General features: G+C 51.3%; 1 protein-coding gene across 3 annotated transcripts in view; it reads left to right on the top strand.

The window, feature by feature from the left end:
* Positions 1 to 24881, top strand: part of ABCC3 (ATP binding cassette subfamily C member 3) — a 39911-nt gene extending 15030 nt beyond the window's left edge. For all 3 annotated transcript variants that reach the window (XM_019730971.3, XM_074320016.2, XM_088802195.1), the window contains 24 exons: positions 30 to 221; positions 1757 to 1934; positions 2042 to 2203; positions 2747 to 2839; positions 4057 to 4260; positions 4358 to 4504; positions 4904 to 4991; positions 5353 to 5419; positions 5654 to 5780; positions 5855 to 6031; positions 10412 to 10579; positions 10887 to 11079; positions 12060 to 12174; positions 12345 to 12492; positions 12593 to 12800; positions 13068 to 13378; positions 14640 to 14839; positions 15014 to 15140; positions 16222 to 16323; positions 18358 to 18504; positions 18662 to 18820; positions 19417 to 19583; positions 22041 to 22235; positions 24282 to 24881. In XM_019730971.3, coding sequence (XP_019586530.3) covers positions 30 to 221; positions 1757 to 1934; positions 2042 to 2203; positions 2747 to 2839; positions 4057 to 4260; positions 4358 to 4504; positions 4904 to 4991; positions 5353 to 5419; positions 5654 to 5780; positions 5855 to 6031; positions 10412 to 10579; positions 10887 to 11079; positions 12060 to 12174; positions 12345 to 12492; positions 12593 to 12800; positions 13068 to 13378; positions 14640 to 14839; positions 15014 to 15140; positions 16222 to 16323; positions 18358 to 18504; positions 18662 to 18820; positions 19417 to 19583; positions 22041 to 22235; positions 24282 to 24390 — 3784 coding nt within the window. In that variant the 3' untranslated portion in view covers positions 24391 to 24881. The remainder of the gene's footprint in view (positions 1 to 29; positions 222 to 1756; positions 1935 to 2041; positions 2204 to 2746; positions 2840 to 4056; positions 4261 to 4357; positions 4505 to 4903; positions 4992 to 5352; positions 5420 to 5653; positions 5781 to 5854; positions 6032 to 10411; positions 10580 to 10886; positions 11080 to 12059; positions 12175 to 12344; positions 12493 to 12592; positions 12801 to 13067; positions 13379 to 14639; positions 14840 to 15013; positions 15141 to 16221; positions 16324 to 18357; positions 18505 to 18661; positions 18821 to 19416; positions 19584 to 22040; positions 22236 to 24281) is intronic.
* The last annotated feature ends 146 nt before the right edge of the window (positions 24882 to 25027 follow it).

The following is a 25027-nucleotide window of genomic DNA, read 5'->3' as shown; positions in this document are numbered from 1 at the left end:
CTACTCACTGCTCCTTCCTCCTGGACCAGACACAAGGCCACGGCGGCATCCGGGAAGACAGTCTCCAGGGAGGATGAGGAGCTGCTGGGGGACCGGCCCAGGCCCCAGGAGGCCTCCTTCCTGCAGGCCCTGCTGTCTGCCTTCGGCCCCACCTTCCTCCTCAGCATGAGCTTCATGCTGATCCAGGACCTCCTCTCCTTCGTCAACCCACAGCTGCTCAGGTCTCACCACACTCCTTGCTGTGGCCCTGCCCAAAGGCGCACAGCTGACAAAGATGGATTTGAGTCCAGGGCTCTGAACTCCAGATACAGTGCTCTTTCCACGTGATAGGCTCCATCATCTGTCACATGAACGGCTTGGACTTGAAGGAGGTCTGGATGAGAGGGTGGGAAGGAGAGCTGCCTAGCAGCTGAGCCGCCAATGCTTTGCCCCTCCATTCATGCCTACATTCATTCAATGAATGTTTGTGGAGCCCCAGGGTGCCAAAATGGTGCCAGATGCTAGGGATACAGAGATAAATAAGATGTAGTATTAAAGTCTTGCAGGAGAAACCAATGTAGAAATCCATGAGAGTACAGTGCAGGCAGAGGTGTACTCAGGTGTGTGGACAACGCTGGGAGGGGTAAAGAAGCCAGCTTGGGAAGGAGCAGGGTACACTTGCCAGTCAGGGAGGTTATCAAGTTTGGAAGGACAGCAGGAGTTAGTTAACCAGGTGAGGACGGAGGGGAAGATACAGCCCAGGCCATCACAAAGGCCTGAGACAGCATGCCTCAGGCACTCCAGGGATTTCTGAATGCTGGAGGAGAGCGTGACCAGAGGGAGAAGCACAAAAAAATGAAGGGAAAGGGGGAGTGCTAAGGAAATCCTTGAAAGATGTACAGCCAGGGAGGGGCGCCTGGCTTGCATTTTGGAAGGATTCCCTGCCAGTAGTGTGGGCGATGTAGGACAGGTGGCCGGATGGAAGTGGGCCAACCAGGGCAGACACGAGTCCAGGCCAGGAATGAGATAGGATTCAGAAGCTACTCGGGAGATGGCAGTGTGCCAGGAAGAGGGAGGGGTCAAGGGTGACTGGGTTCTGGCCTGGGTAATGGGAGGATGCTAGATCTTTCTCTGAGATGATGACCTCAGTGGGAGGAGGAGCCTGGGCTCAGGGCAAGGTGCTGAGTTGAGTTTGGGCCACACTGAGCTTGAGGTGCTGGTGGGCCCTCCAAGGTGAGACTCCCAGCTAGCTAGCGATTACATTTTCAGAGGCATTGGGGGGAAGCCCAGGGTTTCATATCTGTGGCTAAGCTTTTCCAGAGAGCCCATGCAGAGGTCCCAGCCAGAGCCCTAGGGAATTCTGACAGGTAAGGGGTTAACAGAAACCTACCTGGCTTGGAGGGTCCAGAGATGGAGGAGCAGAGCATTTCCAGGACAAGACGTGGCCTCCAGTGAAACAAGGTGGCCAGTAAAATAGAGCCTGAGGAAGGCAACGTGGAGTTTGTTAGTGACTTCCAAAAATAGAGACTGAGACAGAGGGCAAGGGCCTGAGAGCAGGGCGTCTGCTCTAGAGACAGGGGCCACAGAGATCTAGGAGCTTTCTGTGAAGAAAGGTATCGTAGTTTCCTGTGGCTGCTGTAACAAACCACCACAAACTTTGTGGCTTAATACACAGAGTCAGGGCAGAGTGGAAGCTGAGGCTGAAAGGAGGGCAGTAGTAGAGGGTAGTAGCCTAGGTAGCCCTCCCCACCTTCATGCCTCTCTCCTGCCCTTGCAGCCTCCTGATCAGATTTATTTCAAACCCCATGGCCCCCAGCTGGTGGGGCTTCCTGATAGCTGGGCTGATGTTCGTGTGCTCCTTGACGCAGACTGTGATCTTACACCAGTATTACCACTGCATGTTTGCCATGGGGTTGAGGCTTCGCACAGCAATCATAGGTGTCATCTACAGGAAGGTTAGCTGGAGCAAGGCATGGGCGTGGGGGGAGGGGCTGCGGAGGCTGGCCCTGGAAGCTTCGGAGAGGCTCACAGGCCCAGTCCATCACTTGCTGCCCACCTGCAGGCTCTGGTTATCACCAGTTCAGTCAAACGTGAGTCCACTGTGGGAGAAATGGTCAACCTCATGTCAGTAGATGCCCAGCATTTCATGGACCTTGCCCCCTTCCTCAACCTGCTGTGGTCAACACCTCTGCAGATCATACTGGCCATCTACTTCCTCTGGCAGGTGACTCTTACACTCTGACCTCTGCCCCCTTCCTCTGACCTTGACTTTGCTGAGAAGGGACAAGAGAGGGTTATTCTGGGTCAGCAGGGGGGCTATGGAATGGACACAAGTGTTTCCCTAGTTATTGGGGTTGGGGGCCATGACTGTGAAGACGCTGGAATCTTTCCAGCCTGGGCGACTATCCTTCTCGAAAATCCCAGGGGAGAAAAGAGGGACTAGGGGCAGGGTGGGTGTGACTGGTGGTCATTGTCTGTCTGTCTGTCTGTATTTGCCTTCCTGTCTGTCTGGACACCCTTTCATGTCCGCTGTTTGTCCTTCTCTGTTGTCATTCTCTGATGGCTGGCTGCTTCTGCACATTTTTTCATCCTGTTGGCTTTCCGTCAGTACGTCTGCTTTTCTTTGTCTGTATGGCTGACCACCATCTATTGCTTCCTGCCCATCTCCATGTTGCAGGTCCATAAGCCTCTGCTTGTCTGTTGGATTCTGGTTACGTGTACACATTGGTTATTGGTCTGTCTTATCTCCCCACCGGTGCCGCCTTAGAACCTGGGTCCCTCCGTGCTGGCTGGAGTTGCTCTCATGATCTTGCTGATCCCACTCAACGGAGCTGTGGCCATGAAGATGCGTACTTTCCAGGTTGGTGCTGTCACAGGCGCACTGCTCCTGCCTGGAGCACCTGGCGAGGTACCCAGGGAAAGGCATTCACTAACCTGGGGCCCCTCAGGGACCTTGCTTACTGAGTATGGATGGCTAAAAGCCACTTTCACAAACCTTAGTTCCCTCTATCCTCACAACAACCCTGAAAGCATTTTAGAAATAGTCTTATTTTGCAGCTGAGGAACCAAGGCCCAGAGAGATTATGGCAGTCCAGAATCGGGCAGAGCTGGGACTTGAACCTACGTCTTCTGGTCTAATGAGAGTTTCTCCTGCCACGCTGTGTTGAGTGTAAATAGCCCGTCATCCAGTCCTTTATTTACAAACATGTATTGAAGTCTTTAGCAGCTTCCCCCTGTACACAGAATAGATGACCAAGTCCCTAGGCTCACCCACCAGGCCCCTGCTCACCTTGCAAGACCTCATCCCTAAAATATGGCCACATTTCAGCCAAGCCGGCCTTCCTTTTTTCCAAAAGCACCAAGCTCTAGGTACCAGTGTGCCACCACACATGCAGTTTCCTGGAATGCTTTTCCTCCCTTCCTTGCCCAACTCCTTCCCTTCCCCCACCTTCCAGCATAAACCCTGATTTCCCAGACTCTCACAGAATCCTGTTGTTTCTCGTCAGAGTACGCATACTAATTTATTAAGCGTTTGTTCAGGTGATTGTTTGCTTCCTACCTGCCTCCCCCACCAGACTGTCAGCTTCATGATGGCCAGGGCCTTGTTTGAGTTGTTCAGCGTTCTCTGCCCTATGTCTAAACCTAGCACGTGGCCTGGCACATAGTGGCACTCAGCAAATAGGGGTTAGATGAATACGTTAATTTGGCATGCGGTCATTGGGTTAGGGTCAGAAGGCTGGCAGTCTAACTGGGGAAGAATCCATGCACAGAGATTGCTCTGGGGACAAAAGGCGAGTACAATGTGCCTTAGAAACCCAGGGAAGGAGGCAGAGGATGCTGCCTGGGAGGAATAGTGCCGCTGGCACTGAGGTTGGAGCTGGATTTTGTGGGGGGGTGGGGGGAGAGGGGAGGCTGGCGGGGCCTTCCAGGCTGAGGTACAGCACAGGCCCAGCAGGGAGGAAGAATGATAAGCAGCCTGAATGTCTGCAGTGGATGCCCGTGCACGGAAGGAATGAGCCCCGGTGGGTACAGGTGTGAGGAGGCGAGTGGAGCATGCCAATGCTGTTCTTTCCGTAGGTAGAACAAATGAAGTTCAAGGACTCCCGCATCAAGCTGATGAGCGAGATCCTGGGTGGCATCAAGTTGCTGAAACTGTACGCCTGGGAACCCAGCTTCCTGCAGCAGGTGGAGGGCATCCGACGAGACGAGCTCAGGCTGCTGCGCCGGGCTACCTACCTTTATGCTATATCCATCTTCATCTGGATCTGTACCCCCTTCCTGGTGAGGCCCCCCCTCCGGGGCTGCCCTCCCGCCTGGCCCCCCCAGGCCTCTGGGCCCAGTAGACTCCACCCTGACACCTACCTCCACTGCTACCCAGGTGACTCTCATCACCCTCAGTGTGTACGTGTCCCTGGACCCGAACAGCGTGCTGGACGCCGAGAAGGCCTTTGTGTCTGTGTCCCTGTTCAATATCTTAAAGAACCCCCTCAGCATGCTGCCCCATGTGATCAGCAGCCTGACCCAGGTAATCCCGGGGGGCACAGGAGGTTCTGCTGGAGTGAGGGCAGGTTTTTGGGGTCACTTAGGGTTAGGGATAATCGAGAGTTACTGGACTCTCCATCTGGCGTTATGGAGAATTATGCAAAGTTGAATGAGGTCATGAGAATCAGTGGTCATTTGGGGTCTGAGAAGGTCAGGTGGGGTCCCTGGAAACCTGAGTTCTGGAGACAGACTCTTCTTACCAACCTGGACCCTGTCTTTGGCAGTGGGAGCCAGGGAAGACTCAGTCGTGGGAGGGGCCCCAGAACCTGTGTCTGGGCCTTCAGGGGGCTCTGCCTCACCCAGGAAGTTGGGGGCCAGGCAAGTTTGGAGGGAGTGGGATAGAAAAAGCACAGCTTCCAGGATGACTCACACCCTCCTACAGACCAGTGTGTCTCTGAAACGGATCCAGCATTTCCTGAGCCAAGATGAAATTGACCCCCAGTGTGTGGAAAGAAAGACCATCACTCCAGGTCCAGACACCCCTACCTGGGCTGCCCTTCCCACAGCCCTGCTACAGAAAATCCTTGTTCCAAGCTTTGAACTTTTCTCTTGTGACCCCTTTTCTTCTTCCTCTTTATGTCCTCCTTCTCCCTTCTCCAGCTCTCTGCTCTCCTCTCGTTGACTCCTTCCCAGCACCCCCCCCCACTCTCCTTCCTCCCCTGGGGCTCCTACTGCCCCAGGACTTCCTGCCCTTTCTCCCTGCCCCCCAAGTTTCCCTGCCTTCTCACCTTAGCCCCTTCCCCCAGGGCTCCCCACACCTCTCCCACCCCCCCACCCCCAGCGACCTTCTCCCCTGTGCCCCCCTGACCCTGTATACCTTGACCCTTTCAGGCTATGCCATCATCATAGACAGTGGCACCTTTACCTGGGCCCCAGACCTGCCCCCGACCCTGCACAGGTACCAACTTCTCCCACCCCTTCTCAGATGCCTAAAGGGAACCGAATGTCAGATCCATAGCAGAACCTGCCCCCCGATCCTCACCCCGCAGTCTTTGGCCTGGAAAGCCAGAAAAGCCTCACTTGTCAGGGTGGTTATCTGGAAGGGAGCAGGACTTGGGTCTCCAGGTGGAAGGGTGGGGACTAAAAACCTGATCTTTATCTTTGACTGGGCTCCTGATTTCCTTGTCCCCAGCCTAGACATCCAGGTGCCAAAAGGGGCACTGGTGGCTGTGGTGGGGCCCGTGGGCTGTGGGAAGACCTCCCTGGTATCTGCCCTGCTGGGAGAGATGGAGAAGCTGGAAGGCAAGGTGTATATGAAGGTGAGAGGCGTGAGGACTCCTGGGAAGGGAAGTTCGCAAACCCCAAGGTAACTGTGGGATTCTCCTGTGGCCAGGGCTCCGTGGCCTACGTGCCCCAGCAGGCGTGGATCCAGAACCGCACTCTTCAGGAAAATGTGCTATTTGGCCAAGCCCTGGACCCCAAGCGCTACCAACGGGCTCTGGAGGCCTGTGCCCTGCTACCTGACCTGGAGGTGCTGCCTGGTGGGGACCAGACAGAGATTGGAGAGAAGGTACATGGTCCCCTCCCATCCTCTGGGGAGTCAGCATATACAGCTGTGCACCTTAACCCAGCCCATATATGCATGCATGCATTCATTCATTCATTCATTCATTCATACATTCATGTGATATGCCCAGCTCTGTACTAGGCACTGGGGAAACACCTATTACTGAGGGAGGCCAACTTGTGAACATGTAGAGGCTCAAGGCCTGTGCAGGGTACAGGAAGGGCAGTGAGGGGGCAGTCTGCATAAGGCAAACCCTCACTTTTGAGCTGAGTCTTAACAGCTGAGGAAGAAGAGCTCATCATTTATCTATCCATTCATTTATTCATTCATTCATCAGATTTTATTATACACCTACTACATGCCAGACAATGTTATATAATAGTGACTACACTAGACTAAAATCTCTGCCTTCATGTAGCTTACATTCTAGAGGGGGAAAGACGATAAGCAAGATAAAGAAGTAAAAAATATATTAGATAAATCCTAAGGGGGAAAGAATGAAATAGGGAAGGGATATAGGAATATGTGCTGGGCTGTATTGTCCGAGTGCCATGGCAAAGCCTTACTGAGAATAGGAAACCTGAACAAAGGGAGGGAGTGGGCCATGTCTGGGGACATGGAGCCCTGTCTGGGGGAAAGGTCTTTGAGGCAGAGAACAGCAAGTGCAAAGCCCCTGAGGCAGGAGAGTGATTGGGGCATTTAAGGCTCAGCAAGGAAGCCAGAGTGTCTGGAGTGAAGTGAGCAGGGGTGAGGAGGAGGAGAAGAGGCCAGGGAGGTATCCAGGCAGCCAGGTCACAGAGGGCCTGGCAGGCCACTGTAAGAACTGTGGCTTTTACCAAGAGTGATGGGAAGTCTTTGAAGGTGCGAGCTGAGGAATGGTGGGTGGATTGGTTAGGAAGGGGCGGGGAGAGTATAGGGCCAGGCAGCGCTTTGAAGACCTTGGTTAAAGGTTTTGGCCTTTACCCTAAAGACCATAAGACATCAGTGAAAGTTTTTGTTTCTTAGTTTACGTATTTATTTTTAATTGTTGCAACATACGCATAACGTAAAATTTACCTTCTTCACCATTTTTAAGTGTACAGTTCAGGAGTGTTAAGTAGATTCACATTGTTGTGCAACTGGTCTCTCAAACTCTTCATCTTGCAAAGCTGAAACTCTGTACCTGTTAAGCAACCACTCCTCATTCCTCTCTTCCCCCGGTCCTTGGGAATCACCACTTCCTGTCTCTATGCATTTGACTACTCTAGGTACTTTACATACATGGAGTCATACAGTATCTGGCTTTTTTTGTGACTGGCTTATTTTACTTAGCATAATATACTCAAGGTTCATCCATGTTATAGGATGTATCAAAATTTCTTTCCTTTTTAAGGCTGAATAATATCCCATTGTATGTATAGATCACATTTTGTTTATCCATTCACCTGTCAATAGACACTTAGGTTGCTTCCACCTTTTAGCTATTGTGAATAACACTGCTACTATGAACATGAGTGTGCAAATATCTCCCCGAGACCCTACCTTTGATTCTTTGGAGTATGTACCCAGAAGCGGAAGTGCTAGATAATACGGTAATTCTATTTTATTTTTTGAGGAACTACCATGTTGTTTTCCATAATTGCTGCACCGTTTTACAGTTCACCAATAATGCACAGGGTTCCTACTTCTACACATCCTGGCCACACACCTGCGGCATTTGGAAGGGGGTTGTGGTTTTGGTTTTTGATACCGTGTTTCCCCAAAAATAAGACCTAGCTGGACAGTCAGCTCTAATATGCTTTTTGGAGCAAAAATTAATGTAAGACCCGGTCTTATTTAAGACCGGGTATAATATACTAAAAGTATAATATAATATAATATAATATAATATAATATAATATAATATAATATAATATAATACTGGGTCTTATATTAATTTTTGCTCCAAAAGACTCATTAGAGCTGATTGTCCGGCTAGGTCTTATTTTCGGGAAAACACGGTACTAGCCATTCTAATGGGTGTGACATGGTATCTCATTGAGGTTTGGATTTGCATTTCCCTAATGATTAACGATGTTGAACATCTTTTCATGTGCTTGTTGGCCATTTGTATTATCTTCTTTAGAGAAATGTCTGTTCAAGTCCTCTACCCATTTTTTGATCAAGTTGTTTGTTTTGTTGTGGTTGTTGTTGAGTTGTACAAGTTCTTTATGTATATCGCAGGTCCTCAAATAGCATTATTTTATTCAATATTGTTTTGTTATAATGTTGATGAGATGCTGTAGGAACTTAATTCTTGTTTATATCAGTTAGCCTATGGTAACATTGCTTTCATTATATGTTGTTTAGCTTAAAGTTGTAGAACCTATCAATAACTTATAGTAAGTGAGAACTTACTGTACTGGATATTAACTTCTTATCAGATATATGAGTTGCAAATATTTTCTCCTAGTCTAAAGGTTGCCTTTTCACTCTGTTGATTGTGTGCTTTGATGCACAGAAGTTTTTAATTTTGATGTGATTCAATTGATCTATTTTTACTTTTATTGCCTGTGTTTTTGGTGTTGTATCCAAAAAGTCATTGCCAAATCCAATGTCACGAAATTTATCCCCTCTGATTTCTTCTAAGAGTTTTATAGTTTTAATTCTTTTTTAATACTAAAGATTTTAGGGTGTGTTCCCTCAAAACAATGACATTCTCTTACATAGCTGTAGTTGATTTATCAAAATCAAGAAATTTAACATTGATACAATATTATTAGCTAATTCACAGACTGTATTTTAAGGTCATCATTTGTCCCAATAATGTCTTTTTTTTTAGCTTTTTTCTTCCCTGGTCTAAGATCCAGGTGCATTTACTTGTAATATCTCTTTATTTTCTATCAATCTGGGTAACTCCTCAGTCTTTGTCTTTTAGGCCCTGGACATTTTGAAGAGTATAGGCCAGTTATTTTGTAGAATGTCTCTCAATTTGGACACAATTAGATCTGGATTATGCTTTTTTTTTTTTTTATGCATCCTACCTGGAGGCATAAGATGTCAATTTGTGCCTTATTGACAATGTTAACTTTGATCACTTGATTGAGGTGTGTCTTTCATTGATGATTTTATTTCATAACATTCACTGATGATTCTTACCTGAGTCAGTGTTTACTATGATGTTTGCCAAATGGTAATTTTCCAACTCCATTCCTTTAGTAGTTATTAGCTGGCATTTTACTCTAAGAAAGAACTTTCTCTTCTTTTCCCCTTTTTTACTTTTCATTAATTTCTTTTTATCAATATGGGCTCATGGATTCTTATTTGATTCAATGGGTTATAATCCATTACCATCGTTATTTATCTTGATATTCGACATGTGAATGAAGGGTTTTAAACAGGAACAGTTGAAAAGCTGCTCTGGCCCTAGTGTGTGGGGGGCCCAAAGTCACAGGACCCAGTAAGGAGGCTCCATGGTGGTCTGGGGCAATGAAGGCCTGAGACTGAGCAGTGGAAATGGGGACTTTTAAGTAGGAGTCTGGAGTTATAGGAACCCAGAGAAGAACTCCCATCTATGACACACTCCTTCCCATCTCTTTCTTGGACCTCACACACACAAAAACCTAATGTAGTGTCCAGCACATAGTAGGCACTCAAGAAAGACTGTTTGGCTGAATGCAGGCATGCCTACATGCTTCACTCACTACACTTGCTAATCCCCAGCAGCCCCAAATTTGGTATCCCCAGGGGTGAATTTCTCAGGGTACCCCAAAGAGCTGGGACATATTGCAGAGGGAATGAGGGAACTGATGGTAGGAAAGCAAGCTATACATCTAGGGTCTGCCCTCTGGGCCCAACTCTGCTCCTATGTGCCTCAGTTTCCCCATCATGGAGGGGGTTTCAGGAGATATCTTACCTCCCCTCTGGCACCTGATCTTGGGGTTGATGCTGGTTTTCCATCCGTGCTTGGGCCCTTAATAGTTCAGGACAAAGCCATTTACATCTAGGGCTTTAATTTATTCATCTAGAAAATGGGGCTAATGATAGTTCCCTGGAAGGACTGACATGAGGACCAAATGGGATAATTGTTATGAAAGTCACCTGCAAACTCTATGGGTGGTAGAAGATTAAAAGGTGTGTTAAGGACCTCCTGGGAATTTCCAGTCTCTCAGGGTACAAAGGTGGCAGGCAGGGAAACCAGCTGGGCATGGTGATGGAGCAAAGGGAGCAGGATGTCCTCACCTGCCCCGGGAGGACTCTGAGAGCCACCACCCTCCTTCCATGGTCTTATAGCTTCACAGGGACAGGACCAGGCATGTGAAAGGTGACTTTAGAGGTCTGCCTTGCTGAATGACAATGGACAGGGCCTTTATACCCCTCGAGTGTTGACCCTGTACCCACTTCCTCCCTCCCTCCTCCATCCAGGGCATTAACCTGTCTGGGGGCCAGCGACAGCGGGTCAGTCTGGCCCGGGCTGTTTACAGTGACGCTGACATTTTTCTGCTGGATGACCCACTGTCAGCTGTGGACTCCCACGTGGCCAAGCATATCTTTGACCAAGTCATTGGGCCAGAAGGTGTGCTGGCAGGCAAGGTGAGGCCTCCGGTAGGCTAAGGGGGCAAGGTGAGATCTAGGGCCCTAGGAAAGAACTGATGGCCATGGGGTTTGGGTGAGACCTGGACATGTGGGAGTCTGAGGGGCAGGAGTGGGGGATGGGCAGCAGGGGAAACCCCTGTGGGGGGCACAGCCCCAAGGCACTGAGCCAGCTGCGGTGGGCAGGGGGCGAGTTCCTGAAGTGCCTGTCTATGCTGCCTTGTCCCTGGGTGCTTCACGCTCACTCTGTGGCTCTGCACCAGTGCTGGAGGGTGGTGGGAGTGATCGCCTGCTGCCTTCTCCCCAGACACGAGTATTGGTGACACATGGCATCAGCTTCCTGCCCCAGACAGATTTCATCATAGTGCTAGCTGACGGACAGGTGTCTGAAATGGGCACCTACCCAGCCCTCCTGCAGCGCAATGACTCCTTTGCCAACTTCCTCCACAACTATGCACCTGATGAGGGCCAGGAGCACTTGGAAGAAGACGGCAGGACCGGTATCCCTGGCCCTCTATTTCTATGCCCTCCCGACGTCTTCCCTGTCTTGGGGGTCTCTGAGTCTCTCTGGACAGGCCCAGTGTTGTATAAGGGAGGTGCTTGGGCTATCTGTGTGATGGTCAGACATCACCAAGCAGGAAATGGAACTGGATATAGTCAAGTCCTTTCTCCTCCTCTCACCCTCACTGTGAGACCTTGGATCAGCAGCTCAGCTCCCGGACCCTTAGTTTTCCCACGTGCCAAAGGGGCATAAAGGCCCAGGCCTACTCTGTACAGCAAGGCGGTTTCATAGATAAATTGTTTGTTACATATGCAAGTGCTTGGAAATGTCATTTATTCATCAACAAATATTTATTGAGCAGATGACCAGGCACTATTCCAGGCACTGAGATGAAACAGTGAACAAACAGAAAAATCCCATGGGGCATACTGAAGTGCATGGGCTCATGAGACACCCCATACTTGTCTGGTTCCAGCTCCCCAACCCCAAACTCTGGGCTGGCTCACAGACCTTTCCCTGGTTTTTCTTGCCTTCTGCTATATGTAGAGCTAACACTGTCTTGAGCTTTTACTAAGTGCTCTGCTCCTTGCTAAGCACTTGACACACATTTGTTCCTTTAATTCTCACAATGATGTGCCCGCCTAAAGTCATGCAGTGAGGAAGAGGGATTTAAGCTCAGCCAGTCTGACTCAGAGCCCAAGCTCCTAACCTTTATAGTTGAGTCCCCTTCTCCTGATGGGAAGTTTTTCTTCTTGTCTAACCTAATTCTTTCTTGCTGCCCCCTTTTTCCCAACACAGAATTGGTCATTGCTTTTTGTCATTATTGTTTTTGCTGCCCTTTCAACCCCTCTCATCTCATCTCACGCTTGTCCATTCGGGCCCCTTCGTTGGCGTAGGGATGGGGGATACGGGGCTTACAGGGAGCTGGCTGACCTCTGTCTCCTCGCTCCCTTTCCCCACCCCCTCACCCTGTGGCAGCCTTGGAGGATGTAGAGGATGAGGGGCTGCTGCTGATTGAAGACACGCTCAGCAGCCACACAGACCTGATGGATAATGAGTCAGTTATGTATGAGGTCCGGAAGCAGTTTATGAGGTGAGCTCCGGAGAGTTCTCAGACCCCTGGGAAGCTGCGCCAGGGCTCCCCAAGGCCTGCCAGGTGGGGTGCGTTCTCCCTGAGACTCACATCCTGGGCCTCCACCTGGGGCTCTGTCCTGTGGGTGTGTCAGAGGCCTCCTCTCTGGGCCTGACCAGCTGCCTCTACAGACAGCTGAGTGCCATGTCCTCGGAAGGGGAGGGCCAGGTTCGAACTATGCCCCGAAGACGCCTGGGTCCAGCAGAAAAGGTAGCGCAGGCAGGAGAAGTGAAGGCAAATGGGATGCTGATCGAAGAGGAGAAGGTGGAGATGGGCAGGGTGAGTAGGGTGAACGAGGAGGGCTGGAGAGGGTGGGCAGGCCCCCGGAAGTCCTGGGGCGCACGGGAGTCCTCTGTCCCTCACTGCCACGGCCATGCAGGTGAAGCTGAACGTGTTCTGGGATTATGCCAAGGCTGTGGGGGTCTGTACCGCACTGGTCATCTGTCTGCTGTACGCGGGTCAAAGTGCAGCTGCCATTGGGGCCAACATATGTCTCAGTGCCTGGACCAACGAGGCTGTGGTGGCTGGCAAACAGAACAACACCTCCCTGTGGTTGGGTGTCTATGCCTCCTTGGGAATTCTGCAAGGTGAGCCTGCAGGGATACCTAGAAGGGGCTCCAACGGCCCTTTCCTCACCTCTCGGCTGCTAGGTCCCCCGAACCACGTGTTTGCCTCTGAGTCTCCCTTCACCATCACAGCCATTGCCCTGCCCCAGTGCCTCGCTAACCCTTCTTAGTGGTCCACGCGCCTCTGAGCCTGCCTAGCCCACCGCGGCTATCCCTTGCCCCGGAACCTGCCCCTGCATGCCTGTCACCTGGCCCAGGTGAGTGAGTGCCCTCTGCCTCCTCCAACAGGGCTCCTGGTGGTGCTGTCGGCCATCACGATGGCGGTGGGCAGTGTCCAGGCTGCACGCCTGCTTCACCAGACGCTGCTACACAACAAGATGCGCTCGCCACAGTCCTTCTTCGACACGACGCCCTCAGGCCGTATCCTCAACCGCTTCTCCAAGGACATCCACGTCATCGATGAGGTTCTGTCCCCCACCATCCTCACGATGCTGGGTTCCTTCTACAACTCCATCTCCACCCTCGTGGTCGTGGTGGTCAGCACGCCGCTCTTCGCTGTGGTCATCCTGCCTCTGGCGGCCCTCTACATCTTTGTGCAGGTGTGCAGCAAGTGGGTGGGCATGGCTGTGGGAGGCAGGGCCCGGTGCTTGTGTGGGTGGAGCTTTTGACAGGTGTGGGCAGGTGACCAGGGAAGTCAGACCCCAGGGTGGCAGCTGGATTTGGTTAGGGACGGCAGTCAGTTATTTTCCCTCTTTGAAACTCATTTTCCTCACCTGTAAAATAGAGAGAATCATAGAACATGCCCCATAAGGTGGTTGCTAGGATAACATGATATCCTTGTCAATTGTGGCTGATCCTGGGACTTCTTCCTGCTGGCTATTTTTAGATAAAATAGTGTGAACAGTTTGAGATACATTATCCTTCCCTTCTTTTTATACATTTCTAAACATACATATGTATGTATCATTCTAAGATGAATTGATAACTTTCAGATAGAGCTAACTGTAAAAGGCATGTGTATGGCTGAATCCCTGTGCTGCCATGAATTAATTGGGTGCTGAAGGTAATCCACAAGGTGACCACTGTTTCCCCAAAAATAAGACCTAGCTGGACAATCAGTTCTAATGTGTCTTTTGGATTAAAATTAATATAAGACCCAGTATTATATTATATTATACCCGGTCTTATATTAATTTTTGCTCCAAAAGACGCATTAGAGCTGATGGTCCGGCTAGGTCTTACTTTCGGGGAAACACGGTAGCAGCCCCTGTGTGTGGAGACTGTCATCTGGGCAGGGGACTCTCAGACACACATCCTGTACGGCTCCAGCCATCTTGGAATCCACAGGGTCGAGGATGGAAGCTAGAGGCAGAACTGTGTTTTTGCAGGGCTGAAGCTTAAACAACTGGATAGGGGCATAGGAAGGAGAGGCTCTTTAGTAAAAAGAAGACAAAATTATCTAATTTTTGCAAAAATATTTGACTGTGGGAGCACATTGCTAGGGCCCTTACGTAGAGATAGGCATATTCACTGACTTAGGAGGCAAAGCAAGGTCAGTGCTGTAATTCAGGCCCACACAGAGGGTGAAAGGGGTTGAGAGCGGGAAGAAATCAGGAAAGGCTTTGTGATTCCTCAGTCTAAATGACTGAGCAGAGCTGAGCAGAGGGAAAGGGCGGAATGAGTTTGTGAAGCCACATCAGGACCCCAAGTCTTAGGTTCTTTCAGGTAGGGGAAGGGAGCGAGGTCATATGGGGGCGTGGGGGGTAGCTGGAAGGAGCCCAGATAGGTTAAGAGGGTATGCAGAACTGAGCTGGGGGTTCCATGGTTCTGACCCCAAGCTCTTTCTCCATCCTCTGTCAGCGCTTCTATGTGGCCACATCACGGCAACTGAAGCGGCTGGAATCTGTCAGCTGCTCACCCATTTACTCCCACTTTTCGGAGACGGTGACTGGCTCCAGTGTCATCCGGGCCTACAGCCGCAGCCGGGACTTTGAGGCCATTAATGATGTTAGGGTGGACACCAACCAGAGGAGCTGCTACCCCAACATTGCCTCCAACAGGTCAGAAGCCTCCCCACCCCCCACTCCCCCTACCCCGCACTCCTCCTGGAGCTCCCATTAGGGTCTCTGCAGGAGGGACCCTGGTGTTCTGCGTCCTAGCCCCTCCTTCCCCCTGAACAGAAAACTGCCCCCTTCCTGCGCCTGCCCCATTTCCTCCTCGTCTCATCCCCGCAGGTGGCTGGGGGTCCGAGTGGAGTTTGTGGGGAACTGTGTTGTGCTATTTGCTGCACTCTTCGCTGTCATTGGGAGAAGCACCCTGAGTCCAGGGATGGTGGGCCTTTCTGTGTCCTATGCGCTACAGGTACACAGGGGTCCGGGTCCCAGGGCAGGGCCACCACTGGGACAGAGGCCACACAGGTGTTACAGGGATCTCCTGAGCACCTTGCTCTGCCCAGGGTGGGAACCAGCCACAACTTCGGCTTGCCAGGACTGTGAACTCACAGTCAAGTAGGGAGAGACACTCCACAAGCAGGGGATTGTAATGTTGGGTGAGCAGGTCTTGGTGGAGGGAGGAACAAAATGTCGTAAGAGCACGGAGGAGAGTCTTTACCTTGGGGAGTTGGAGCAATTATCTTGCAGCTTGTCCCCAAAAGACAGAACAGAACTTGTCTTGCCTGGGCACAAAGTCTAGAAGGTCCATCCGGACAAAGTCTAGAAGGTCCATCCTGGAGCAGGGAAGTGTGGGCTGGAATACACCTCATTTCACATGCCTTCAGAGAACGTACATGGAGAAGATGACCGGAGCCTGGGCTGGAGGCCAGGCAGGTCACTCTGATATCAGCCTGTATTGCCAAAGGGTTACACAACTGCCACTGGAATTTTGTGAAGTAGATCATATTTTCAATGCCTCAGCTGGCTCAAGTCTTGAATGCTTTGGTAAACAAAGGATGATCCAGACAGATCAATCTTCTCAAACTTTAATGTGCGTGTGAATTGCCTAGAGATCTCGTTAAAATGTGGATCCTGATACAGTAGGCCCAGGATGGGGTTCAGGATCCTGCATGTCTATCAAGACTCCTTGGTACACAAAATGCGGTCCAGGGACCAGTTATGTCAACATCACCTGGGAGGTTGTTAGAAATGCAGAATCTCAGGTCCCACCACAGACCTACTAAAGCAGAAGCAAACTTACCTGGGAAGTCTTTCTTGTACACATTAGTGTTTGGGAAACACTAGTCTAGGTGGCCCTTGGTTTCGGCCTTGCATTGTCACTGCCGAGGTATAGTTGTGATTAGAACTCCAGGTGGCAGACCTATGGGCTTACCCAGAACTTCCCGGGACATACATGGGACAGGAGCATAATCAAGGAGTCTGAACTCCTCCCAAAGCCATTTTTGGGGGAGTGGAGATCGCGCTTCCCATGACCCAGTCCCTTTGGCCAGGTGACATTTGCTCTGAACTGGATGATACGAATGTTATCAGAGCTGGAGTCTAATATTGTGGCCGTGGAGAGAGTCAAGGAGTACTCCAGGACGGAGACTGAGGTGGGTACTGGGATGAGACTGGGGTGGGGGGATCTGGAATGGCTGGGGAAGGGTGCTAGGTGGCCTGCCATCCCTATACCCCATAACCAGTTACTCAGGTGGCCCTTCATTTATTCATTCAGCCATTATTGAGTATCAACTAGAGTTCTATGCTGGGAGGTATAGAGGGTTCCCAATTGAGCAAGATAAGGGTCTGCCCTTAAGCAGATTCTGATGTAGTGGGAGAAGTAAGACATATTGCAGGGCTCTGGGGTGATGCACCCAAAGAGGGCAAATGAGGGGGGATCGTTCAGCTGGGGTGATCAGAGAAGGTGAGCATCCAGCCAAAGATATCAGCTTGGTTGAAGGAGCAGCGGTGGGGCAGCCTGCCCTTTGTTGGGGAAAGGGAGTGAGTTGTCCTCCACTGGGAGATTCAAACTTTTCTCCATTCACACGCTCCCATGGGCACACCACAGACCTCTTCATGCCCAGAAGCTGCACCATCCCTGAGATCTCTGTGTCAAGGATCCCTCTTTTAGACCACCCTTCGCATCCCTCTCAGCTCATGTATTCCACGCCCTCTGCTATCACAGTATTTTGTCCTCACTGGGACTTCTAATCCTGTGACTGGCCTTTGTCCCTCTGTCCATCAGCTCATCTAACCTGGATTCTATGCTCCACCAATGCCAGTTCTCTCAACTCCCTTGCTGCCCTTCTCTGTTTCTCTCTCTCTCTGTTGAACTCATCTACCCCTGCCTTCCCCAAGCATTCCCCCATCATCCCCCACTCACTGGGATCTTCAAATTCTCCTTTATGTCTACTATTCCTATTTCCCCCGTTTACACACATAATCCTGTTTCCATATCCTAAAAAATTCTGCCATCAACCCTGCTGCCCATTCTTTTGTTACCTCTTGGTCCGTTCTAGCTGCTTTGCTGTTTCGACTGCTGACAGTCTGGCTTCCTCGGCCATGAAGCACGGCTGACTTCATGGGTGTGTGACCTGTGCAGTCACAGGTCCCCACTCTTAAAAAGGCCCCACGCTGAGAAGGGCCTCATACTTGGTTTAATGCTCTGCTGTCGCCACCTGGACATTCTTAGTAATGTTTGGACAAAAGGCCCCATGTTTCCATGTTACACTGGGCCTCCCAAATTATGCAGTCAGTCTTGTCTCAAAGCCACCATCATCTTATGCCCAGTTTATTTTAAAAGCCTAACTAGTCACTGTTTCGACTTTCTCCTCTCCCTTTACCTGGTGGCAGCTAGAGGGATCCTTTAAAAACACATCAAATCACATCATTCCTCTGTGCACGGCTCTCTAATAGCTCTTAATCCTTAAAACGGCCTGCAAAGGCATTTTGGCCCCCATGATGGGGCCACCCACTACCTGTCTGCTCCCTCTCACCTTTGTCCCTGTGCTCCAGAACACACCTGGAGGCATTTGCACTTGCTATTCCCTCTGCCTGGCATGTCCTTCCCCCAGATATTTACTTGGCTTCTTCTCTCACTTCCTTCAGGTCTTTATTTAAATATCACCTCCCCCAGGAATTTCCCCCCCCCCCCCCCCCCCCCCCCCCCCCGACCGCCCTGTCTAGTACAGCAACACCGAGGCTTCTCAGCACTCATTACCTTCTTATATTATGTAGATTTGCTGGTCTGTTGATTGTATGCCTCTCTATACCAGAATGTAAGCCTCAGGGGAGCAAGGACTGTCTTGCTCACCACTGTGACCCCAGTACCTGTCACAGAGTAGCCACTCAAGAATGATGGATGAGGAAAGGAGGAGCCAGGGCAGGTTGGGGGGGCGGGCAGGCAGCTCAGGAGCGTGGGGCACAAGGAGAGAGGAGGAGCGGGCAGGATGGGGAGGTTTTGGAGCCACTCTGTGGGAAATAAAGGCAGAGGGATAAAGGATTCGTTGAACCACAGGGTGGTCCATACGAGCATCAGGGACTCTCCCCCAGGGACCATGGGAGAGAAGGAAATTGAAAAGTGGGCGGGCCCAGGCTGGGGGAGAGGTGCCACCCTGATGCAGAACCTGTCTTCTGCTCATGGCCAGGCCCCCTGGGTTGTTGAGGGCAGCAGGCCTCCCGCGAACTGGCCCCAGAAGGGAGAGGTGGAGTTCCGGAACTACTCTGTGCGCTACAGGCCTGGCCTGGAGCTGGTGCTGAAGGACCTGAGTCTGCGTGTGCACGGTGGCGAAAAGGTGCGCGTGGGGTGGGTTTGTGCCTGGGAAGTGGCCATACTCCTTGTGGGGAGTGTGGGTCTTTGGGACAGCAAGTGCTCCAGCTCGAATGTTGGCTCGGCCTTTCTGGAGAAGTCCTGCAGGTGTCCCCACTGACCCCTTGGCCTCCCCCCTCCAGGTGGGGATCGTGGGCCGCACTGGGGCTGGCAAATCGTCCATGACCCTCTGCTTGTTCCGCATCCTGGAGGCCGCAGAGGGTGAAATTCTCATCGATGGCCTCAACGTGGCAGACATTGGACTCCACGACCTGCGTTCTCGGCTGACAATCATCCCCCAGGTACAAGCCTGACATGCACTGGCCACTGTGGCCAGTGACCCTGGGGGGCAGAACCCACCCCTGTTCTGTAGCTTGAGGTCCAAGACTGGGACCTCTGTCTGGGAGGCTGGAGAGCCAGACAGTAAGAGCAGAGCCATAGAGTGGCCACCTGTCATGGACCTGGAAGGGTCAGATGTTCCCTGGCCCAATCAGACCCTGCCCTTCAACCTCCTGGGCCAGCAAATGAGGCCAGAAACATCAGACCCCTGAAGCGTCTCCCCACCCCTGAGGTATTCTGTCCCGGCTTCCTTGTTTCACAGGTCTGAATTACATTTCACTTTTACTGACTCTTCTGGGGTATTTTTTTCCTGCTGACTGGACACTTGGGAGTCAGATTAGCGCTCCAGTCTCTGCTTTAGCGGAGGATTTTGTGATTGGCAAAGCTGAGGTTTATCACTGCCCCACAGGCATTTTTCTATCTCCTTGGCCATTGCCTCCCTCCTGGAGGGCTAGGGACAGAGTGTAAATGCTGCCACCTCAAGCCTTTCTTTTTCCCTGACCCTGGGGCCCATGGCACCTTATGGGGCCTCCCATCTAAGGTCTTGTTGTGTCCCCAGGACCCTATCCTGTTCTCGGGGACCCTGCGTATGAACCTGGACCCCTTTGACAATTACTCAGAAGAAGACCTATGGCGGGCCTTGGAGTTGTCCCACCTGCACACTTTTGTGAGCTCCCAGCCGGGGGGCCTGGACTTCCAGTGCTCCGAGGGAGGAGAAAATCTCAGGTAATAGCTGGGAGTGGTTGGGTCAGAAACAGCACACCCTTTACAGCTAGGGGATCTAGCATCAAATAACACAGAGTCAAGGCTAACCCTCCTGCCCTTCTCACTCCCATCTCAGCCTGGGTGCACTTAGGGGGCCTTGTTTTGTCTTGAACATATTCTGTGTGCCAGGCACAGTACATTATCTCAGATTCCTCACACAAGCCCCAGAGGTTGCACTTCACAGATGAGGAAACTGAGGCAGGCCCAAAGTCACATAGCTGAGAGAAGCATGCCTGGGACTTGAACCAGGTCTGGGAGATTCCAAAGCCCTCGTCAGTCTTCTCCAGTAGGTTGTCAGTGCCATGCTGGCCTGGGGAGGGTTTGTGGACTGAACCTGTGAAGCAGCTAAAAGGAAACCGACAGTGTTTTAGGGAAATCATAGATATTTTCCAAGATGGATGCAATCTCTTCTGTAGCTTAGGAATGGGCAAAATGAGCTCTCCGGGCCCTCCTTCACTTTCTCATAGCCTCAGATTTTATATCCCCAGCCGCTGAGCTGTGCATCAGGGAGAACCAGAAGTCGCCTCTCACTGAATCTAAAGACTTGAGTGTCCCATACCTGTGTTAGCTGTGTGATTTGGGGCAAGTTGCTTAACCTCTCGCTACCTTCTTTCTCCTCACGTTAAAATGGGAATAATAACAGTCTCATACCTCTTTGCACCATGCTGCCCAATAAAAATATAATGTAAGCCATACATGTATAATTAAAATTTTTTCTAGTAGCCACATTAAAAAGAGAGAAAAAAACACACAGATGAAATACATTTTCATAATGTATTTTATTTAGCCCAGTATATTGAAAATGTTGCCTTTTCAACGTAGAATTGATATTTTCCATTTTTACTAGGGATATTTTCCATTTTTCCTTGCTAAGTTTGAAATCCCATGTGTATTTTTACATTTACGGCACGTCCCCATTCAGACTGGCCACATTTCAAGTGCTCAATAGCCACACGTGGCCAGTGGCTACTGTTTGAACAGAGCAGTCTTAGCGTCATTGTGATGAAATGGAAGGCACTTGGCCGAGATTTACTCCGGAGACGTTTAGCTACTCATATTTACTCTTATTACTCTACTTGGTCCATACACAGATTCTCCCCAGACCTCAAAAGCAAACAAAAACCTTTCTATTTGCTCGGCATTTAGTAGTCTTCACAATACTTTGGCTTCCACTGCCTTGTTTAATCTTTACTACAGTCCTGTGGACCAGAAATGAGGCTTCATCGTACAAAGTTATTTGCCCAAAGCTGCTCCGCTGGCAAGGGGAGGAGCTGGAACTCAGGGAAGCGAGGGCTTTTGCCCGAAACCCTTCCTTGCTGCATTATAGCCACCAGTGAGACACTTCCACTCCCCAAGCAGCCCTGTGAGACTGCATGTGCATTTTACCAGGATTTCACTTACTGAACAATATTGGGGGTGGCTGGTGGACAAGCCGAGGCTTCCAGACCCTGCACTCCATCACCCCATGCGGTAGTTGTTTTTTGGCCCATTTTCCCATCCTTCCTTGCCATCAGCACGTCCCCCAGAGCGTCCCCTCCATCCCTACATACACCAGGATCTGAGACAGAAATCGGCTCCCCTCCTCCTTCGCTGAGCTCGTAGCCACTTTAAATATAACCTGTATCCTGTGCCAGTCCCACCATAAATCAGCCCTGCGTTCTATCTGGCGGCTCATTCTGCTGCCAAAACCTTCATTAGTTGCGGGAATGGGCCAGGGAGAGAGCCTTGCCTTCACTTGGGCTGTGATGACTCACCCCTTTGGGAAGGACTGAGGTATTTGTCCTTGGGTGTGGGGGTGCTGCAGCTTCTGTGGTTGGGAACACAGCCTCACCTTGTTCACTAGCCCTGGCTTCCAAGGCAAGAGGTTGAAGGTATGCATCCCGCCCCCTCCTCCATTTTCCCAGTGACCAGACATGGAGAGTTCCCCAGGTCCTCCCCTGCCCTGCCCCTTCCTTGTTCCCGCAGCAGAGCCCTGGCCTGTATTTCCCAAGGGGGTGGGAGATGCCTGTCTGAATTGTGTGATATTAGGCTCAGCGAGATGGTGTCATATATGCAAATATCCAGGAAGAGCCATTTAAGTGTGTCCTTACTAGGGTGTAAATGACTGATGGAGTGAAGCCTCATGGCACTAGTTGAGTGAGGATGGGGAAGAAAGCACAGAAAAAGACAGACTGGAGATTTCAATGTTGTGGAGCATGGACTCTACTCTCCAGGCCCCTCATTAATCCTCTGGTGTCCAGACCTTGACTCCAGCTCCTGTGGCAAGAAGACTGGGCCGAGGCAGAAATGAAAGCGGTTAGACAGAAAGCCAGTCCCCGGGCCATGGGAAAGGAGTAGAGACAGAAAAAGTTTGGGGAATGAAACCTGGAGACAGGTGGGGGACGCCCGGCTGAAGATGTCTGCCTTTCCAATTCCCAGTGTGGGTCAGCGGCAGCTTGTGTGCCTGGCCCGAGCCCTCCTCCGCAAGAGCCGCATCCTGGTTTTGGACGAGGCGACGGCAGCCATCGACCTGGAGACTGATGACCTCATCCAGGCTACCATCCGTACCCAGTTTGAGACCTGCACGGTGCTGACCATTGCACACCGGCTCAACACCATCATGGACTACACCAGGTGGGGCACCAGAACCCAAGCAAGGCTGGACCTGGTGGTGTCACCTGGGCCATCAGGAAGGGGTGGGCTATTGGATGTAGGAGAGATGTGTGACCTTGGGCAATTTGCAAAACCTTCATGAACCTCTGTCTCTCAGGGTTGTAGAAGAGTCTATGAGATAAAGCATTTAAAGTGTAGGTGAGCCCGGGAAATATCCCCTTATAATTCTCCCTAGCACCAGTTCCTCAGGGGGTTAGGGAAGGGGCCCTGCCCTTGGAATCTTATGGCTTCCTTGGGGAGGCAGCTCACTCAGCCAAAAGGAAAAATTGTGACCTATTCCCTCATTGTGCCCAATGTCAAGGTGTGGTGCTGGAGAACAAGGGGTGGGGCTGGGTGACTCAGATGCCTCATGGAAGTGAGCTGGTGTTGGCATGGCAGGCCGGCCCCCTTGGAGACATGGGAGCTCAAAGTGACGAGGAGGAGGCAGGATGCTGCCACAAATCTATGCTGAGGGAGTATGGTGGGAGTACACTGACAGACTTTCATTCACAAAATAAACACCCATAGGGCATGGGGAGACAGGGATTGTGCCATGGACAGGGCAATGGGTGGCCCTTATCCCTCTTTCATAAGTGTGCCCACCCCCCCACCCCCCAGAGGCTTGGGCACCAAGCTGAGAATGCCTGATCGATACTATGGTCTGTCTGTTCATCCCCACCCTGCTGCCATCCAGGACCCCACTGGGAGAAGAGAAGGGAGGGTGGGCAGGAAGTGCTGGGCCCTGGATCCAGAGAAGGGACGGGGCTGGGCTGAGAGGATCTGTTTCCAGGCCTAACTGAAAATGGTTTTCACCAGCAGCCCTGAGGGGAGAAAGCCTCCAATTGGCCTTGGGTGTGGGGAGTTATTCATTCTAGTAGGGCCAGCAGAAATTAATCAAATAATCACGCTACTGAATGTGTAATGAGAGGCTGCAGGAAGGAAGCAGGGGTCCGTGTGTGGGCCTGGGGAAGCCAATTCATCCAGGGCAGCCAAGACACTTTGTCTCCTAAGGGGAGGCAAGCCCCAGCCAGGCCCAAAAGGATAGATAGGAGTTTGGGAGCAGGGGAGGAGATGGGGTAGGGAGGGAGCTGAAAACGTCAGGCAAAGGATGCAACACATGCAGAGGCCGTGAGGTAGGAAGGCCGCGTGAGGCTGGAGCACAAAGGGCGAAAAGGGCAGGGAAAGCAAATGAGGGGGAGAGAGAGGGACAGGCCCCACATGCTGTACTTCTAGGCCCACAGTAAAGCATTCAGTCCATACTCTAAGAGCAATGAGAAGCCCCTGAAGGGAGGGGCAGCCTCCTGGGCTCCAGCATAGGCAGTGGCCAGGCAGTGATGTCCACAGACACACTCCTTCCAAGGACACGTTTCCGGGCACCTCATAGGTGGGGAAACAGTGTGGTACCCACCGTCCCATCGAGGGGCATCTCCCCAGGCTTGGGAGACCTCTCTCTACTCTGGCCTCACCCTGGGAGCTAGCCTGTTGTCTGTACCAGGTGCAACCTGTGATTAGTTGGCAGGATAATCTAATCCCAAACCTGACTATATGTGTGTGGGGGGAGATCCACCCATCAGCAGCAGCCAGATTTGCAGCCAAAGGCCCAGATTCCAGTGTCAGGCCTCCACTGCAGCCCGGTTTCCCGCCGTGGGCCTTTGTGAGTTGGCACAAAGCAGATGGAAATGCACAGGGCCCAGTGCACAGGCCCGTGGCTCCCTGCGCACAGTCCTGTGACCCCGGCCAGGGTAAAGGCTCATTAGCGAAGGTTTTCGGAGCCCCGACTAGCAAAGATGAATAGGATCCTTGTGTTTGATCCCAGAAACCGCCTCGTCTGCCAGGAGAGCAAACGGAGTGGCTAAAATAACCAGCCTTGCAAGTGTGCACATGTGGTGTAGCGGCTGCGTTGGTGGGTTGACTGAAACAGGAGGGTTGGCATGTCACTGCAGGGCTTGAGCAACACCCAGGGCAGGGTTGGGCTGTGAGGCCAAGTCTGAGCAGGTGGATACCTGACCACTTCTTTTCTTTGGCTAGGGTCCTGGTCCTGGACAAAGGGACAGTAGCTGAATTTGATTCTCCAATCAACCTCATTGCAGCCAGAGGCATCTTCTACGGGATGGCCAGAGACGCTGGACTGGCCTAAAATATATTCCTGGGATTTCCTCCTGGCCATTCCTGGTTTTCCTCAGGAAGGGAAAGGACACCAAATATGTCTGCAGAATGGACTTGAAGGCAAATGCTGGGGGTATTTGTGAGATTTTTGCCTGTAAAGCACCTCACAGGGTAATCGTGCTAAATGCTGCAGATGAGAACGTGAGGCCCAAGAGGTGCCCGACATGCCTGAGGTCACAGCTGGTTTGAGGTGCAGAGCCCAGACTTGTCCTCAGGTGTCCTGATACCCAATCTTGTGTTATTTCCCCACTACACTGTTTTCACTCCATGGAATGACCTCCCTGCCCCCTATGATTTTTCATATTTTCTACTCTGAAGTATTCTTTTTTTTTTTTTTTTTTCAATAAAGCTTCTTTCCTCCTGGAACAAAAGACTGCCAGGCCAGGCTGTCCCTAGGAACTAAGTCCTGTACTCTGGAGTGCTGGCCTGAATCCATTAAAAATAGAGCACTGGTGTAAGGAAGCTACATGGTCAACATATACACCCAGATGTAGGCTTTCTCTGCTTGGTCACAGGTGTGGGGGTTAGGACCTTTGGGGGAGGCAGAGAGGAAGGGGAAGAGGCAGAAATGGACTTTATACACATCTACATGGCTGCAATGATCTGAA

The sequence above is a fragment of the Rhinolophus sinicus genome, chromosome 12 (assembly GCF_057876585.1).
Source record: "Rhinolophus sinicus isolate RSI-liver-muscle chromosome 12, RSI-T2T, whole genome shotgun sequence".
Classification (NCBI taxonomy): Eukaryota; Metazoa; Chordata; class Mammalia; order Chiroptera; family Rhinolophidae; genus Rhinolophus; species Rhinolophus sinicus.
Note: the sequence above shows the minus strand (reverse complement) of the source record. Positions and strands in the feature narration are given on the sequence as shown.